Genomic DNA, 19,324 nt, shown 5'->3' on the forward strand with positions numbered 1-19,324 from the left:
GTATCGATATTGTTCTGTGCTTCTTTATGAAGGGGCATATGCATAGCTAGCTTTGTCAGCTTGAATATGTTGGGAAAATCTTCTCTGGGACTGCTTTATACAATTTTCCATAAATCACAGATAATATCTTTTCGATACATCTGCTTCAAAACAGGAATTTTAAATCAGTTGTTGTTGTAGGGTTTAACGCCATTTTTCAGCACACGATAGGCTATACATGGCGGCCAGTATTAATGGTGGAGGAAGAACCCGGGAAACCACGGAAAGAACCACCGACCCTCGAGAAGCTACTGGCAAGCTTTCTCACATACCCACATTGGCCAAATCCGAGACTCGAACCTACGCAGACAGAGGTGAGATGGCAGTGATCCGTAACGGAGAGCGCTTTAAATCAGTAGTTTACTGACTAATATGCCAAATTTTGTATCTGTTCCATAACGCTGTATACGGGTATTTAATCCATCGATGCTTGTGCAGACAGAGGTATTAAAATAAATATCTTTACTTAAGAATAGCATTTTTTAACCCTTAATTTATTCAGTTTATCTTAACCCTGATATGGATACATGTATATGGTTTTTGTAGCATATGATCTGCAGGGTGAATTTGATTAATTATTAAAATGAAAATTGCATTATACTTTTTAATTGTCTGTATTTTAATTAGGCTCAGTATTCTGCCTTTTGTACATTTAATTTTGAAATATCACTGTAAGGGTCATGCCATCTATTTCTTGTCCATCCAGCATGTACATTTAACACCATTTCAGGCTCAAAATCACTCACTGATGTCTCCATTAATGCTTTTCCAGCTCCAATAATCAGATATACTTCATAACTTTAAAATTATTGTCATCATCACTATCAGCCAGTACTTGCCGAATGAAATCATAATGAACCATGCTGGGAATCAGTCATTTTGGGTTTTCTAGGTAGCCCATGTTATAAACATGCATTTGAAAACTTTTTTCATGAATGGTTCAAACTACACAATACTTTTTATTCCTGGGCACGTTGTTCTAATCATATTTAGTTTCACAACTATTCATACCGTGCTTGAAAACCCCAGATGTGGAACAGTTGCTATCCATAAAACAGACATCTCAACAAGAACGGTTAAATAAAAATTGTATACTTTGCCCAGCACATTTTCATTTGTGGGACTTTAACAAATTTGTGAGAGTTTCTGCATTTCACTATTCTCCAGTCGTGTGAATTTGCACAAATTTTGTACAATTCATGCAACGGCACCATGACAGCATATCCACTAAAGTACTTGACATACAATGACTTTTGTGCAAAGTCTCTGCTGCTCTGCCAATACTCCCTGTTTATCACGCAGAGAATAAGCTACACTGATTTCTGATTGGTGGTTATTCTTTAACCTGGAGCGGAAAAAGCAATAACAACAAATGAGAATTCAATGTAACATATTTCAATGTGCAACACACCGGTATCGTAGCTTTCAAATCGACCAAAGAAGTCAAGATACCATTCAAAGTAGAAATTTTGCATGAAAGTGGTTATTAAACGATGAGCAAAGTACTTCATTAAACAAGTGAAACGTGTTTGGAATGTATAGGTGCCGCTCTACAGTTTCGCATTTTGCATAGGGTTAGGATTTTAAAGAAAACGAATTTCCCCGGCTTTCCTCACTGGTTATACTGGCTATTTAAAAAAGACCTTGTATATCTTAGGTATAATTCAAAGAACCTTTAATTCCCTTTATTTTGGTGTATGATTGATGGGTGTAATATGGGTTATAGAGTATACAGCTTGGCCTTACTTCAGATGTGCACCTTTCAAAAAAGTGCTAGCTCTACTTCATCATTTTCACTTCCTGAACTTCAGAGGTAAACTGTATAAAAAAGAGCTGGTAACTTTTTTTTACATTTGATATATTTGGTAATTCATTCATTGCACTTTCACAAGCTGGTATTGTCTAGTCTGGCAAAGTTCATTTTCCCTATTTTAATAGCTTCTATGTATACTGTACTTTAGACTAATTCAGGCTTTTTTTTTTAAACACAAGGGAGCAGTCATTTTAGATAGCAGTGTGCTTAAATCATGTAAAATTTCCAAAAGTACAATATCCAAAGAAATATCATCCACATTACATTAATGTAATGTAGGGGCCCCGAGTGGCCGAGTGGTCTAAAGCATTCTCCGTTACGGATCACTGCCATCTCACCTCTGTTTGCGCCAGTTCGAGTCTTCAGATTCAGCCAATGTAGGTATGTGAGAAAGCATGCCAGTAGCTTCTCGTGGGTCGGTGGTTCTTTCTGGGGTTTTCCCAGGTTCTTCCTCCACCATTAATACTGGCCGCCATATATAGCCTATCGTGTGCTGAAAAATGGCGTTAAACCCCACAACAACAACAACAACAACATTAATGTAGCATAGAGGTATGCCAACATTCTCTCCATTGTGCATGTTTTAAATGCAAACTACTTCACCTTACATATGTCACTCTCTCAAAAGTACATGTTAACTGGTGAGCGCCCCCATATGCTGAACATACTTCTAAGTTAAGATAATTAGCATGAAATTGGGGGGGGGGGGAGGGGGGGGGAACAAGATTACAAACTATGTCACTTTGTGTTAACTTGTAGATGGAAAGTGGGTATTCTCAATTAATATTTTTCATTTTTACTAAAATAAACATGAGTGCCTGTGACTGCAAATGCTGTTTCAGATGGGTTATAATTTTATAGAATAACAAGGCAACTAATAATTATTCATGACTGCTGAAGACTAAAATAACATGCATACGGTAAGTATCGTTTATGTTATCGATTTTCCGTCTCTTGTATTTATATGTGTATTGTTTCAGCAAAAGTATTGATGCATCAATATATCGATGATTCGTTTCACCCCTATTGCTTAGTATTGTATCTTTATTTCCTTTCTAAAACAGGATCTGACAAAATATACATGTACTATGAATTGAAAAATATATACATGTATTTTATTAGCTTATATTACAATTATTACCACATATTTGACTCACATTTTGCTCATACCCTCCCACTCTGACACAAATCATCAAATTTATCATTCTTTCTTTACCACAGTTTGGTACATAATGTGGTCAGCGGTTTTGTACCCCGATTATGGCAGTTTAACAAGGGATAAATGTATTAGCTGCCAACATTCCAAAGCAGACATGGTGTAACATCATTTCATCTGAATGGAGAAGATCAAAGCCAGACAATTAATTAATTGCAAACATATTACCATATATACTCAAGTGCAAGTCAGTTCCAACCATAAAGCAGAGACCCTGATCTGTCACTTTGTAAAGCACTTGCAGTTCAGGGTCTGCAGTTTGTTCTGCTGATTGATTTGAACAAACAGCATATACCCATATCTGCTGGAGTATCACATGATTGCAGATCAGGATCTATGCTGTTTGCAGCTGGATCTGACTTGTATGCAAGGACATACAGCATATTAATTCAGTGTTTTAGCTTTTGACATTCTGTGGTCATGCAGGCCAGACTCTCCTTTTTGTTTGAAAGAACCCACCCACTTCTAAACACTCAATTCTAGCTACAATTTAGTGCAGGGGCTGGCAACCTATGGCACATGTGCCACAAGATGGCACGTCAAGAGGTTTTGTGTGGCACTCAAAGGGCATCTAAAAAATCTCAATTTTAACAGTGTTACTCTCTTACTGGTGGCACACACTCGTTCATTTTGTAATTAATCTGGAAAAAGTGGCATGTGTAAAATAGGTTGCCGACCCCAGATTTAGTGGAACTCTGGTAATGACAGACTTTTCTCTTTGATGTATGGGTTTTAACAAAATTCATTCACAGAAGCAAACAAAAATGGTGAAATTTCTTTAAAACCATCCTACCACAATACCAATTTATTACTGTATATACTCACTTAAATGACAAGTCAAACTGCAAATTCCCAAACCTGCCAATGCATCGTCAGATCTGGTTGTGTACAGTTTGTTAGGAGTAATCAGTAGGACAAACAGCATAGACACTGATATGCTGGCACATTATACTACGTTAAATCGTAATTTTTGTTGTTTGCAGTTTGACTTGACTTAAAAGCAAATATATATGGTAAGTCAACAACTAAAACAGAAGAGCTAAGCAGAGTAAACAACATGCACTGATCATCACAATATAGTTAATATACCCTCTGTAGCATAGTTTGTCACACTGGTACGAGGTACTGAATTTCCTGCAATCACAAATATTATGTACAAACATTGTGCTCTTGTTGTCTTGTGTAGTTCTTTATAATATTCTATGACAACAACCAGGCTTGATACCACAATTATTGGCTGCAAATGAGGTCTGTCTTGAAACTGACCAATCAACTGTCTAGGCTTAAATTTTCACGAAATTTGGGGCCTGGATATCATGGGTTTATCAAAAGATTCTCTGTATATAAATATCAAAATTAAACCTAAAATCATCATCAAATCACTGAAACACAAAAATTGAAAAATGTCAATTATTTACTTATCCAAATGAAGGAAATGACACGTAAAGCAACTTGGAATACTTTCCATATTGATCGGTTTAATCTGCTGATTCTACAAAATTGACAATTTTGGGAAAAAGCTAGTTTTATTCAATGTTTCCTCTGACATTTGAAAATTTCTGGAATTCTATAACTTTAAATAATTATGACTTAAAACAAACAGGAACATCTTAAATGGAACATTATATTTAAATGGTAATGTGTAGGCGTAGTTGACTCTGGAGATTACTGACCAATGGCTGTGAATTTCTTGGACCCTCGGTCAATGTATGTGGTCTTGATCTTAAGTTTCTTTGCAGAAACCATTTTAAGTTTGGACAAGGAACTTGCTCTAGAACAAAAGGTATTCTGCAAAATGCATTTTTCTTTGAGCCATAGTGACCTTGACCACTGATCTTTTGACTCCAAACTCAACAGGCCTCTTTCATACCTTAAGTGCAAGCCAACCAAAATGTTTGCTCAAAGTCTATAATGCTGAATTACATAAAAACCACTTTTCCTCTTTAAGTCACACCAATCTTTACTTTTGATCTTAAAATCAACAGGTTTATTTCTCACCCACAAATTTTAAGGAGGGGAAACAGTTGATAAATGAAAATCATGAGCAGAAACCATTTTCTTCTTTTAGTCAAACTGACACTGAAATCTGGAATTTTGATACCAATATTGACAGGTTTCTTCCTAATGGAAACTGCAAGCCATCCACAAGTTTGATTCGTCTCTGTTATGTGAAATGAATGTTACTGTGTCAAAACCATTATTCTTCTTAGTCACAATGCCCTAACCCTTTGACCTTCTGACCCCCAAAAGCCATCCACAATGTTTGATCCAGGTCTCAAATGTAGACTTAATATTACTGAGAGGAAATCAATTTTCTTTCATTTTTACCGTCAACGACCTTGGCCTTTGATCCTCAAAATTGATAGGGTTCTTCCTTTATCTAAGAGCAAGCCATCCACAAAGACAGATCCAAGTATAATATGTAAAATTAATGTTACTGTGCATAAATCATTTTTCATTTTTGTATAACCTTAACCTTTTTGACCCAAAAATCAACAAGATTCTACTTTGCAAGAAGTTTAAGCCATTGACAAAGTTTGATATGGTGTTGATCTTGAGCTGTTGCATGGAATGAAACTAGTAACGGACAAATATATTGACAGATGTGGATGCACAAACATCTAAACATAATACTCTTTACCTTATGGCAGGTGTATACAATGTTGAAATCTGACGCAATGTATCGGATTTATATTCCTTTGCCCTCTTGACCTGAGACCAAAACTTTGTATAGGAGTTTCTTTAAAACGGGGGTTTTCCCTTTCATAAAATCAGAGTGATTCACATTTGAAGAGGTAAAAATTTCATTAAAATTCAGCAAGAAAGAAATTACAAAGATTTGAAATTGAATACTGGAGTAATTTATTTTTGTCATGTTGTGAAAAATTATATTTATATTTGTACAATGAGTTTTACTGTTTCTACAAAAGTATCACTGTTCACAGGGTCTTTGAATTTGTGATTTATATCAACCATAAAAACTGCAAACACATGAAAAAATCTTATGATATTTTGTACATATTACCAACTTATGACCCAACAATTATAAAAATAAATTCCATTAGTTGAACATTCACACCTAGCTGAGGGAACAGACTGGTTGTTCTAGCTTTAACGCCTTTTTTCAGCACATGATAAGCTAAACATGGTAGCCTTTATAACTGGAGGAAGAACCTGGGAAAACCCCAGTAAGAACCACCAACCCACTGGAAGATACTGTTAAGCTTTCTCACATACTCACATTTCTGAGCCTGAGACTCAAACCCACTGGGGCAGAAATGAGATGGCAGTGAACAGTGAAAGGCAAGTGTTTTAGGCCACTTGGCCACCCACATCCCTGGAAAAGACTGGTCAGAAGCCCATAGGAATTTTATGTTATACAATCACGGACTGAGAGTTGCAATGATAGGCTAAGAAGTTGTTAACCAATGAAAAAGGCAAGGCAAATAAAGAGTTTTTCTCAACAATTCCAATACATGTATATGAGAAGGGAAGAACTTAATCTTACCTGGGGGAACTGTAAATGCAATAGATTCACTGGGATAGCTGTATGCTAGAACACCACAGGAAATAACTCGAAACTGGTATGTCTTTCCTGCCAAAACTGGCTTCAGTATGTAGGACGTGTTCGGATGGATGACTTTACTTTGTTCTGACACCCAGTTACCATCTGTCTTATATTCTACAGTGTAGGAAAAAATAGGAACAGAGGTGTTCTCAGGTGGCAGCCATGACAGAACTATGCCCAATGGGTCCCCACTGACTGAGAGATTCCTTGGGGGCGAAGGTCTAGGACCTGTAAAATGGGAGAAATAAAAAGAGTAAAAAACGACAGAAAAAGCTTGGTACTAACAGTCATGCCTGTAATATAGTCGGCCAATACGTGTTAACACTTACTGTCTCCTAAAATTGATTATATCTGTCATTATCGTAATTTTTATTTGGAAAGTTTGCATTTGTAATAAATTTATATACCTTTTTTTTAAATCTTCAGAAGTTTATTAAGGATTATTATTAACTTAAGACTGAAATATACAAAATTATTGGTTAAATATTTTTAACCATAGTTTCCATTCATTTTAAAGTTTGAAAAAAAATCCTGATAATTTCACACATGAAAAAACAAAATTTCCCATCATATGATGTGACAATGTTTGTATGTGCCTACAATGATTATACTTGCAGCAAGAAAAACTACATGAAGTCATGTCCCCTGTACTACCCTGTCAACAATGTTAAAAACAAGGTTTGCTGCATCACTCTAATAGGTTTTGCTTTGTGGTCTGATAGGGCACAATAGTTTATATAATGTCTAAAACATAATTTATTGAAACAGATTAAATCCCCCAAAATCTACTGATTTCCTTAAATAATAAAATGTTCTTTTCCTTTTATGAATTCCAGATATACGTCACTTTGTTGCAGAAAAACAATGAAATATTTTAACTTGAAGCTTTTCCACAGAGTATGTTTTTTGGTACCACAAGACTAAATATATCTGGCTTCAATGCAGAAAAAGAAAATATTCTGCATTTTATTTTATTAAATTTCTTTCAGAATCAAGTTAGATAAATTCTTTAAATCCAGCATATATATTCAAAATACCATTCAAGTATTCCCTATTAAAGCTTGTTTTTATCCATGGTTACTTACACTGTGTGGGAACAAAGTCAACAGAAATTTTTCACCTTTTAGACCTAGTAATTTCTATTCCTACTTTATCCTTAGACATCACAAAGATAATCTGTCGTAAAACTGTTTAATAATTTTTATATTTCAGTGCCATATATAGCCCTTTTACAATTTTCATGGATTTCATTGTTGCCCTGAACCACAAAGTTAAAAACCCAACGAAAAATTTGCCAGATGCTATATGGAACTGACCCCCCCCACTTCAATCACTCTTTTCTAACTGATGCATTCCAATCAATGTCATATCTCTAAAAATCGGGTAATGAATTATTAACTTTCACATGTGCTCATTTTAATGCATTTTAGATTGTTTCAATGCATATGTATATGCATGGCTGTTGTTTTGGATTTAATGCCAATAGGTGGAGGAAGAACCCAGGAAAACCATGGTAAGAATTACCAACCTATGGGTAGCTACAGGCAATACACTGAACAATTGTTTGAAGCACAATTACTAATGAAGCACAATTACAAAAGATGCACAATTAGTAATGAAAGACAATTACTAATAAAGCACAATTACTAATGAAACAATAAATATACAGTGGAGTAATGAACCTCACAATTTACCGATTGTCTGACAAACATTCTATCAAGTCTACTAGTACACACAAATGTTTGTCAGGTAAATAACCCTGAAATTGTTGAATTAAGTCCAGCATTCTCAAAGCCATGAATAATTAGGTCTGATCTTTTTGAGTGAGCCACAATTATCCATTTACCATGAATCGACTTGAATGACGAAGCTTTGAGGTCTCCATGCCCAGTTTACCATACCAGATGTGGAAATGTGATTTTACTTCTTTAGAAGTCTTTATTTATTGAAAAGTTTAGTGAATGAAGTTGGTTAGAACATGCGGCAGGCTCAAAGGAGAAATTCCATTTTCTTTCAATTTAGTTAGCATCTTCTGAACACATCAAATGTTGACATTGCTTTCTAACTGCACTGATCAAGGAGCAGCTGGTAATGTGTTAGGCTCACATGTTGAATGATGACATAATCCAAATCAATGGGGACCTAAGTTGAATGATGACATAATCCAAATTAATGGGGACATAAGTTGAATGACGACATAATCAAAATTAATGGGTACATAAGTTGAATGATGACATAATCAAAATTAATGGGGACATAAGTTGAATGATGACATAATCCAAATTAATGGGGACATAAGTTGAATGACGACATAATCCAAATTAATGGGGACATAAGTTAAATGATGACATAATCCAAATTAATGGGGACCTAAGATGAATGGTAACCTAATCCAAATGAATGGGACCTAAGATGAACGACGACATAATCCAGGTCAACGGGAACCTTAGCTGAATGGGAGCTAAGTTGAATGATGACATAATCCAAATCAATGGGGACCTAAGATGAATGATGACAAAATCCAAATCAATGGGGACCTAAGATGAATTTTACCACTCTTATGCTACTCTCTTAATGCCATGATCATCAGAATGTATAGATGGCACAACATTATGGACAGTGTGTTTAGCATGAGATCATACACCTCTACTTTTATAACCAACTAGCTTAGTGTAACCATTGGATCCCTTTGATGCTAACTCTAAGTGATTGATTTTGACAGGTGTTTGATTTGTGATTTGTACAGGAAGTAGAACTGTTTTAACCAATGAACAAACCACCATTTGTTGTTGGTATACCTTTTTCTCTTGTACTCTTCATTTTGGTTATTTACAGAAGATAATTAAAAAACCTACAGATATGCAAACTATGACAAGCAAGTCCACGAGTTTAAGTACTCTTGAAAATGTCTTTAAAATTCAAATTACTGGCAATCAAGTTGATTAAGCATCCTTAGCAACATACCTGCTTTACAAAGAATGTGTACTTGATTAATTAGTGGGTTTTTTTTGTTGCAAAACACTGTTGCAAACGTAGCTTACACACCAAATTGTCAATCAGAGTGTGCCCTTAAAAATGAAGTAGATTTATAACTCACCAAGAGGCTTCACAATGGATGGAATGTAGGAAATGCCAGAGGAATCCGTTGGCAAGGCTGTGGCCATGTCATCCGTGTATCCTGTAAATATTGAGTTATTGGAATCTGAAAAATGAGGTTTCACTCCACTGTTTTGTATTCTGCACTTGTTGAATAAAAAGTGAATCTTGACACCTGGCAGATGGGATCATGTATTATGATGTGCTGTGTTGGTGTAAATCAGTTTTATTTAAGCAAACAGCATGCTGTGGCTGTCTAACTCATTATCATTACCGCATGGCTTGGATGCAAAACTATGCAATCAATTTCAGTGTTGAAGCACAAAAATGTGTAGCAAATGTTTGAAATGAAATTTAAAATGTTTTGCCAATCAGATTTTCTTCAAATTTTGTCTAACGAAAGGCAAATTCATGTACTTAGGTCTCACAATTAGCGACAGAGCAAAACTATCTAAATTTCAACTGAGTTCAAATGGGTGTGGAGTAATTCTGACTTTAATGTATGATAAAAGTAGACAATTTTATCCTGGATTATAATAGAAGAAAAGGTCCCAGTATTGGTTTTCACCACAAAAATTGAACCTTACATTTTGTGAAAACTGAGGCAGATGACACACTCAAAACCTTAAGAATGATCCACTCACTAATTAACACAACAATATCTCATATATCAACAAATTGCTCCCTGAATAAAAATCACCGTTATTACTAGAACACATGGTTATGGGAGATGAAAATTTTTCATAGCAACTAGATGATAGATTTTGAAGATTTGTAATACAGTATAAGTCTAGTATGCAACTGGGCTTCTGTCAAAAACAAACGAGGCTGTTAACATACTGAGTTGAAATGCAATTAGGTATATAGTCACCCTTAGCTGGGTGAACAGTATGGAAACCTGGGCAATGAAATGTCTGTTACTTGACTGACACCTGCCATACTCAGCCAAGAGGTCAATTCAGCCATTATAGCAAAGTCCCAATGAGTTTATATCACATGCAAAGTTTGATCACTTTTTTTTTTGCATCAGCAAGGCTATGTGGTTGTTTATCGAGGTTTTTTGTCTCTTCTGGGCTCACCAGTTTTCTCAACCTTGTAGACCACCTAAAGCCAACATTTCTTATTGTACAAGTTCTTAGAACCTTAAACAATTAATATAAATAAAAAAAGGACCATACTTTCATGCTGTTCTTTGCACTTGGATGAATGTAAAGTTTCATTCTTCATCTATATATTGGATTGGGATTCTTCTTGAATTGTTTTATGGCACAGTAAAGGCAATTATAGCAAAGTGCCTTGCACAAGGACACACCATGGTATCTAACCTGTGCTGATTTGATTGTTTGCTTTAAACCTTCACCCTCTGAGACATAAATCCAGCATACCAACCACGGTGTCGCCTTGGATCTTGATTAAATATAGACAGCTAACACCTGTCTACTAAGTACAATGTATCGGCAATGACAGCAGACTGCTGAATGATTACACTGCAGTAACTTGTTGTTTTGGGTTTAATGCCATTTCTTAGCACCAGACAGGTTATACATGGTGGCCTGTATAACTGATGGAGGATGAAACCCAGGAGATTCAATAAACTCTATCTACAGTCACATAAAAATCATCACAAAGTCACCTAGTTACCTGTTATTTGTTACAACTCTTTGGCCTGGATTACACCATGTTACATAGCATAATAAAAATTAATACATTTTTAGCATTTTCATTCCCCCTCCTCTTCAATTTCTGATGAAATTTTAAATGTACAGTTAAAAGCAACACTAGCATGTTTAAATTTCTTTGACAAGAAAACCTTTAATTATGTAGACTCTAAGATGCTGACGAGTTGAATAAACAGTCAGCAAGTCAATTACTGTATAATACAGTCCATGTCAATTACAGTAAAATATAGATAATATGTCAATTACAGTACAATATTGACAATATGTCAGTTAGTCTAATACAATGTCAATTACAGTACAATATAGATAATATGTCAATTACAGTACAATATTGATAATACAGTCAATGTCAATTACAGTACAACATAGATAATATGTCAATTATGGTACAATATTGATAATACCTCAGTTCCAGTATAATACAGTCAATGTCAATTACAGTACAATATAGATAATGTCTGTTACAGTACAATATTGATAATACATCAGTTACAGTATAATACAGTCAATGTCACAGTACAATATTGATAATACGTCAGTTACAGTATAATACAGTTAACAGGTCAATTACAGTACAATATTGATAATATGTCAGTTACAGTATAAATACAGTTAATAGGTCAATTACAGTATATGTTGAATCACTTGGTATAAACTCGTATCTAGTGTTACTTCAGCATGTGGTCCCTCTAATCTTTAAGAAAAAGTGTGGGGCCATTTCGATCATAAAATAAACAACCAGGTGTTCAAACATTTTAAAACTGATTTAGTAGCTGCTGTATATATTCCCATATAAGTGGAGTCCAACTGTAAAATGCACAGGCCCAGATCTGCTGCTGCATAATGTGCCTGCAGATCTTGGTCTGTGCAGTTAAGAGTAATTAGTAGAACAGAAAACACAGACCCTGATCTGCATGCAGGTGCATTATACTACAGAAGATCAGGACCTTTCTTGTTTATGGTTTGACTTGACTTATAAGTATATACAGTATTAAGATTCATTCTCATCTCCTGACATTTTATGTTCACTTATTTCTGTAAATTGGTTAGAAAAAAAAGGACTTTTTGAAAGAAAGTAACACCTAATTTCATACATCTAGCAAGTTAAACTCAATACACTAAAAATCTAATCTGTCCTGAGGGGCAGCTGTATAAATACTCTTCCCATGATCAGAAAAATTTGGTATCAACTGTATTATTGATGAGAAAACAATTCTTTGTAAATTTATGTTGCTACTTAAACTTGCTAACTGGGGAAGGTAGACCTTTTAATTCAGTTTCACAAAATCCACAAAAATGGGTAGCACCTGAAAATAATGAATTTATAGTACAGGATGGATTTAACAGTAAAATAAAGGTGACCTTTAGGGTTGAAAAATCTCTAATAACAAAAATCCCACCTGTCCATTCTGGCAAGTACTAGAAAAATATTTACTCACCCAGAATAAAGTCAAGCTAAACCAGTTACTACAGAAACATGAAAGTTAACATCAACCTAAATTTACTGATAAGAAAGGTTCTTTTCCAGAACTTGTTGTTTTAACCTTTTAATACCAGATTTAAGTAATTCCAAACTGAAGACAGTCTGATCTCCCTCTGGCTAGTCTTATCAGTAGTGAAGAATGACATTTGTATAAGCCTGATAAAAACAAAAGGAAAGCAAACTTCTGGGGCAAAGAATCATCCTTCAATACACAAAGTCAAATACTTTTCATTAAGGAGAAACAATGGTCAACTTTGTATTGGCACTCACCAGATTGGATGAGTGATTGGAAAATTAACTTGAATGCCAGAGATTTTCAGTTGCCACTTTGAGTTGGGTGAGTCATTTTCAACCTCAGGGCAAAAATATGATGCAAGTTTTGCACATTATTTTATTTTTTAACATGATTTGTTTTAGTCTTAAAAATCAGTGATAATTATGAAACTGCATCCAAATACAGAATCTGCAGATCTGGGTTTATGCTAATTGCATTTCAGTGGATTCTTCACATGGTACAAGCCAGGATATAGCCTGGGTCACCTGGCCCACTTCAGATTTTCATAATTTTGCAACAAAAAGCCAAACCAGGACCTGAAGATAAACTAAAGTAATATGATACAAACATTTCGGAGTGCTACATGACACTGAGCACTGAAAAGGCAAATTAACTTAATAAAGAAAAAGCAAAGCAGGCCAGTCACATACAAAATAACCATTTTTATGAGTCACAATGTTGAAGGATTATGTTACTGATGTGGTTAGCATAATATTATTGTTGCCATCATGCACATTATAACAACACAATCTCAATGATGTCAACAATTGCTATTGGGACTAAGTACATCATCTTCATTTTAACAATCTGCTAGAGGATGTAGTTTTTATTGCACTTTCCATCAAATGATATTGGCAAATTTTCTGTCAGACAGTCTGGACAGGCCATGACTAGCCAAGAGCATGTGATTGCATTGGAGTGCTGCTAATGACCACATAATGAAACCTGGGTGCATTTTTTCACACAAAGCATCTACACTGACTATGGCAATAAAATATTACCACGAATTTTAAATGCTATTATGTTACAATGGTTTGCTAACATCCTTGAATAAAAATAATGGCATATGACTAATGAGAATTAACTCATCTTATAAATATAAATGGTTAATAACATACAATTTAAATAGTTCTGTTAGTCTGAGTAATGTATAATTAAAATGATTAAGGACCCAAACAAAATTAAATATTGACAAAATTGGATTAAGCTCTATATCTATCTATATCTATCTATATATATATATATATATATATATATATATATATATATATATATATATATATATATATATATATATATAATATTAAAATAAGTTACAATATTCATATTAAATTGTGAAACCCATTCCACACATATCAAACGATAAAAAAAAATTATTAGGAAGCAAGTTCAAAAGCAAGTTGAATGAAAAGTAAAAAATCTTTTCAGTATCTAGCTTACAACATGTGGGAGATGAAATACCATCTCCACTGATGAAGAAAACTGAAAATGAAAAAAAAAAAACAACATGTTCTTACATCCATATAAGAAATAAAATCACAGAATCTTTATGAAATGAATAATGTGTGATATTCCAAGAACAGACAGGAAGTCTTCCTGTCATTTAGCAAAGCATGATGGGATGCCACATAACATAATAAATTTCTATGGTGACGCATGCAGAGAAAAAGGTGAGTGAATACAATAAAAACACCTAAAGAAAATATAGCACATAAACATTGTTAGTACCGGAAATCTTTTGCGTCGATAACTGAGATTCATTTCCTGTAATAAAATGGTGTTAAATCTTTAAATGCATGCAGAGTAAAACACGATCATCTTTGGCTTAAGACTACTCAATCATGTAGAACATGAACATTGGCTAATGTCATTCAACATGCATGTTTTCTTATATGATAAAATCAGTACTCGAAATAAATTTTATCCGAATCACGGTCTACATAACTAAAATGGCAGATTTTGCATGCTACTGCTACCTCTAAACTATAGGAATTAAGTAAGTACACTTTTATACGTCTACCGTGAAATTCCCTGGATCTGAATTATTTTTTTTCTTCTTCAAATACCTTCTTGATACTTGTTTTGGCAATTTTAATGACTTTTTTCTCCCCTTAATAAAATACATATACTGTACATATATGAGGTTCATTCAAATAAAATACAGTGGTTCCTTACAATAACACGGCAAATGGGTTCATAAAAATTGTTTGTTATGTCTTACCATATTGTGCTCATTATAACACTGTCCCTTTTATAACATGGGTACGTCTCACTACAGTGTACTCAGTATAACGTGTATGTCTCACAATAGTGTATTCAGTATAACAATATCCTTTATATAACATGGGTATGTCTCGCTATGAGTACTCAGTATAACAATGACCCTAATACAACATGGATACGTTTCACTATAGTGTACCGAGTCTAAACTATTTCTTATACAAAATGGGTATGTCTCACTATAGTGTGCTCAGTATCACACTATCCCTTATATAATAAGGTTATGTTTCACTATAGTGTAGTAAGTATAACACTGTCACATATATAACATGGGTATGTTTCATTATAGTGTGTGCAGTATAACACTATCCCTTATATTACATGGGTATGTTTCACTATAGTGTACTTAGTATAATACTGTCCCTTATACAACATGGGTATGTCTCACTATAACACCATGCCTTAAATAACATAGGTGTCTCACTATAGTGTACTCAGTATAACACTATCCCTCATATAACATGGTTACATTTTACTATAGTGTACTCAGGATAACACTATCCCTATTATAACAGATATGTTTCACTATAGTGTGCTCAATGTAGCAGTCCTTTATATAAGACAGGTATGATTATAGAGCCCATTATAGTGGGTCAAAAATTTTGTTTTGAAATTACATTAAAATATCACATTAAGACTACTGACTGAACCATGGCAAAATGGTCTTAATTGGGAGATAGTCTCATTTAGATGATTATCTACCTTTTTTTTTACACAGCCTTGAGAAAATGGGTGGTTGTGGTTGTGATGAGTGATTTACTTCAGACCTACCAACCCTAACATGATCTTCTCGTAAGGTAGTCAGTTTTTTTCCATAAACTTGACTAGTTTTTAGTAAGGTGTTCACTAAACACAGTTGTTCACCCATCCTGCTTTTTTCCCCCCAAGAATCCGAATAATCCCTTTTATTGTTCTGTACTATTAAAATTTTTTAAGGTTTATCAAACACAGACAAGCCAATATCTGGATTTTACTGCAAACAATATTTCTGTGATTTATATTTTTATTCTTAAGTCTATATTCTAAGAGTCATTTCCATAAGACTTGTGGAGAATGAATAACTCTCCTCAACACTACCACCCACCCATTTTCTCAAGTCTCATTGTAATGCTGGAAAACATAATTAAAAGTTCGGTATTTGGAAAGTGCAGCGATGATAAACATTATGTTCAACTGAAAAGTTTGTAAAGTATGCATAGACTTTATTTACCACCTGTACAGCTGAACAAATTTTAGTTCCAAACCCTATGGAGCTCAATGGCTTGTTGCTATCTATCAACTTGATGTAATTCTTGGAAATTCTTTTTTCATTTCACATGATGATGGCAATCATATATCCCGTCAGAAGTCATAATCAAATTGGCACGTGATGTCCAATAAACATAACTGTGTCCCTTCCAGCTTATATTCACAAGAATCTGAATATTCCTTTTTATTTTTCTGTGTTGATTATAAACACTTTTCAAGAGGCTTATTTCCCCTTTTGTCTCAAACATGCATCACGCTGGATGCCATTAAAAAAATATTCTATGATCAACAGTTTGATCATGCAGGTGCTTCGCATGAACAAATATGTGCAGTTTAAAGTGTCTCATGTGCTGCTGTAAAGTTAGTCTGGTTCCCTGACCAATTTAACTACTTCTAATATGAAACCCGGATCCAAATCAAAAACATGAATGAACAAATTTTCTGGCAATGATCATTTTTCTGTAGTTTTTGCTTGTATGCCGTAAGTTTGTATTTAAAGGGTAAACTTTGTAAGACTTAGAGCAAAATTGTAAGAATTGGCAGGTCTGCAATCCTACCAGTAGATCAGAAAGAATAGTGATAACTTGTTCCAACAGACACTGAATTAAAGGCCATCACAATGGCTCCTTTGCTCTATTACCAGTACAGTTAAAAATGATTTATAATATAATCTTTAATTTATGTATTTCAAAACAGTCCTGCCAGATAATTGCTCTCCAATTCAAACTTGATTTACTTTTTAATTAAGATAATTTACAAAATGTCCTTGCCTGTACAAAATAACATCAGAATGACCATAAATATTCATCATTTCTTATTCTGACTGATCTATCATAATAATATATTTTATTGCTATGCTGTGTGATTATTGCTATGCTGTGTGATTATTGCTATGCTGTGTGATTACAATACAAGCATATGCATAACTGCAAAAATGTTAAGAACAAATTTTTTTCACCTTCATGTCAACATGATGATGCTTTGTATCTTTAGAATGTAAACTAATGCAACTGGAAAGAATGATGTGAACTTATTGGAACATTTCTCACATTCTGAACTCTGCAACTGTTTTATAAAAAAACAGAATTACATCAAGCACAGTCCTGCCTTCTCCATTACTGCAGAATTCCCAACTAAAACTAAAATGTCACTGTGAATGACTTTTGCTAGCAGTAATACTGTGCATGCAATAATGTCCGACACAAAGTTTGATGCCAAAACATTATGCTGAGCCTCTACAACATCAGAAATATAGCACCAAAATGTTATGCTGATCCACTACAACACAGGAATATGCCACCAGAAAAAAGTTCTTCCTATATCTTGCCCCATTTTACATTAGAAAGTCAAAGTGCAAATCATCAGATCCATCATTCAAACACTCAGGACTCTTTATAATACAAAAAAACTATTCTATAATTAACTCCAAATCTTGCCATTGTTTTCCTCCATTACTGTACTGTATTGATGGCTTGATCAGTTTCATTTGCTTCATCACAGTTCGTTACTGTACTGTATTGACAACATCCGATCAGTTTCATTTGCTTCATCACAGTTCATTACTGTACTATATCGGCAGCATCTGATCAGTTTCATTTGTTTCATCACAGTTCATTACTGTACTATATCGGCAGCATCTGATCAGTTTCATTTCCTTCATCACAGTTCATTGCTGTACTATATTGACAGCATCTGATCAGTTTCATTTGCTTCATCACAGTTCATTACTGCACTATATCAGCATCTGATCAGTTTCATTTGCTTCATCACAGTTCGTTACTGTACTGTATTGACAGCATCTGATCAGTTTCATTTGCTTCATCACAGTTCATTACTGTACTATATCGGCAGCATCTGATCAGCTTCATTTGCTTCATCACAGTTCATTACTGTACTATATTGGCAGCATCTGATAAGTTTCATTTGCTTCATCACAGTTCATTGCTGTACTATATTGACAGCATCTGATCACCTTCATTTGCTTCATCACACTTCATTACTGTACTATACTGACAGCATCTGATCAGTTTTATCTGCTTCATCACTGTTTCATACTATGCGAAATCACTTAGTGGAACCATAAATGAAATAAAAATAAAAACACGGAAAACCAAACACATCATGTGTAACCACTATCATACACACAGATAAAGGTTGGAATAGCTGTCTAAATACAGTAATACCAAAGTGTGCAAGTAAATGATCTGGGGTTATGTGATAATTGCATCTACTTTAGTTGGTAAATGTAGCAAAGATTTCCACTGGCCAGAACATAACTATGCGATCAGACAGAGCTGCATTTCTGTATAAACTGAATGGAGAACTACATTATGCAAACTTATATAAATAGAGTCGCATGAAAAGTAACTACCGTAAACACTGAAACAGAGGCAATACACACTGCATGTCATTAAAACAAAATAAAAATGGTTGGTCTATATTTTATTTTGAAACTTAATAAATTGATTTTGACGGAGTCAAATAATCAATCATTGTATTTGGTCTGAAAACAAATAATTCTTTGAAAAAAATTTGCAAAAACAGCTTGGAAATTCCAAATCTGCCAAGAAGAACCTTGGGGCTACAGCACTTTCACTGCCACTCATTACATATGAATTTAAAACTATAGGTAATGGGATATAAGGATTGGGAGTAGCTTCACACACTAACATTATAACAATTGGATCCAAAGTCCTACAATCTAAGATGCTGATCTGGATAGTTACAATGTGGGGGTGGGTGGAAGATATGCCCCACACCTCCCCCATCGTAACTGTCAGGGTTGATGCCTTGCTTTGTTTGACTATTGGACCACAATCACCATAACCACTACCGACAGTCTTAATT

General features: G+C 34.4%; 1 protein-coding gene across 1 annotated transcript in view; it reads right to left on the reverse strand.

Annotated features, from left to right (window-relative positions):
• LOC149794351 (uncharacterized) overlaps positions 1 to 19,324 on the reverse strand; it is a 115,967-nt gene that overhangs the window by 42,170 nt on the left and 54,473 nt on the right. The window contains exons 11-12 of the mRNA XM_089969103.1: positions 9,734 to 9,814; positions 6,577 to 6,864 (exon numbers count right to left, since the gene is read on the reverse strand). Of these exons, the coding sequence (XP_089825229.1) occupies positions 6,577 to 6,864; positions 9,734 to 9,814 (369 nt within the window). The remainder of the gene's footprint in view (positions 1 to 6,576; positions 6,865 to 9,733; positions 9,815 to 19,324) is intronic.

Source organism: Sinohyriopsis cumingii, chromosome 8 (assembly GCF_028554795.1).
Source record: "Sinohyriopsis cumingii isolate HCF-2022 chromosome 8, ASM2855479v2, whole genome shotgun sequence".
Taxonomy (NCBI): domain Eukaryota; kingdom Metazoa; phylum Mollusca; class Bivalvia; order Unionida; family Unionidae; genus Sinohyriopsis; species Sinohyriopsis cumingii.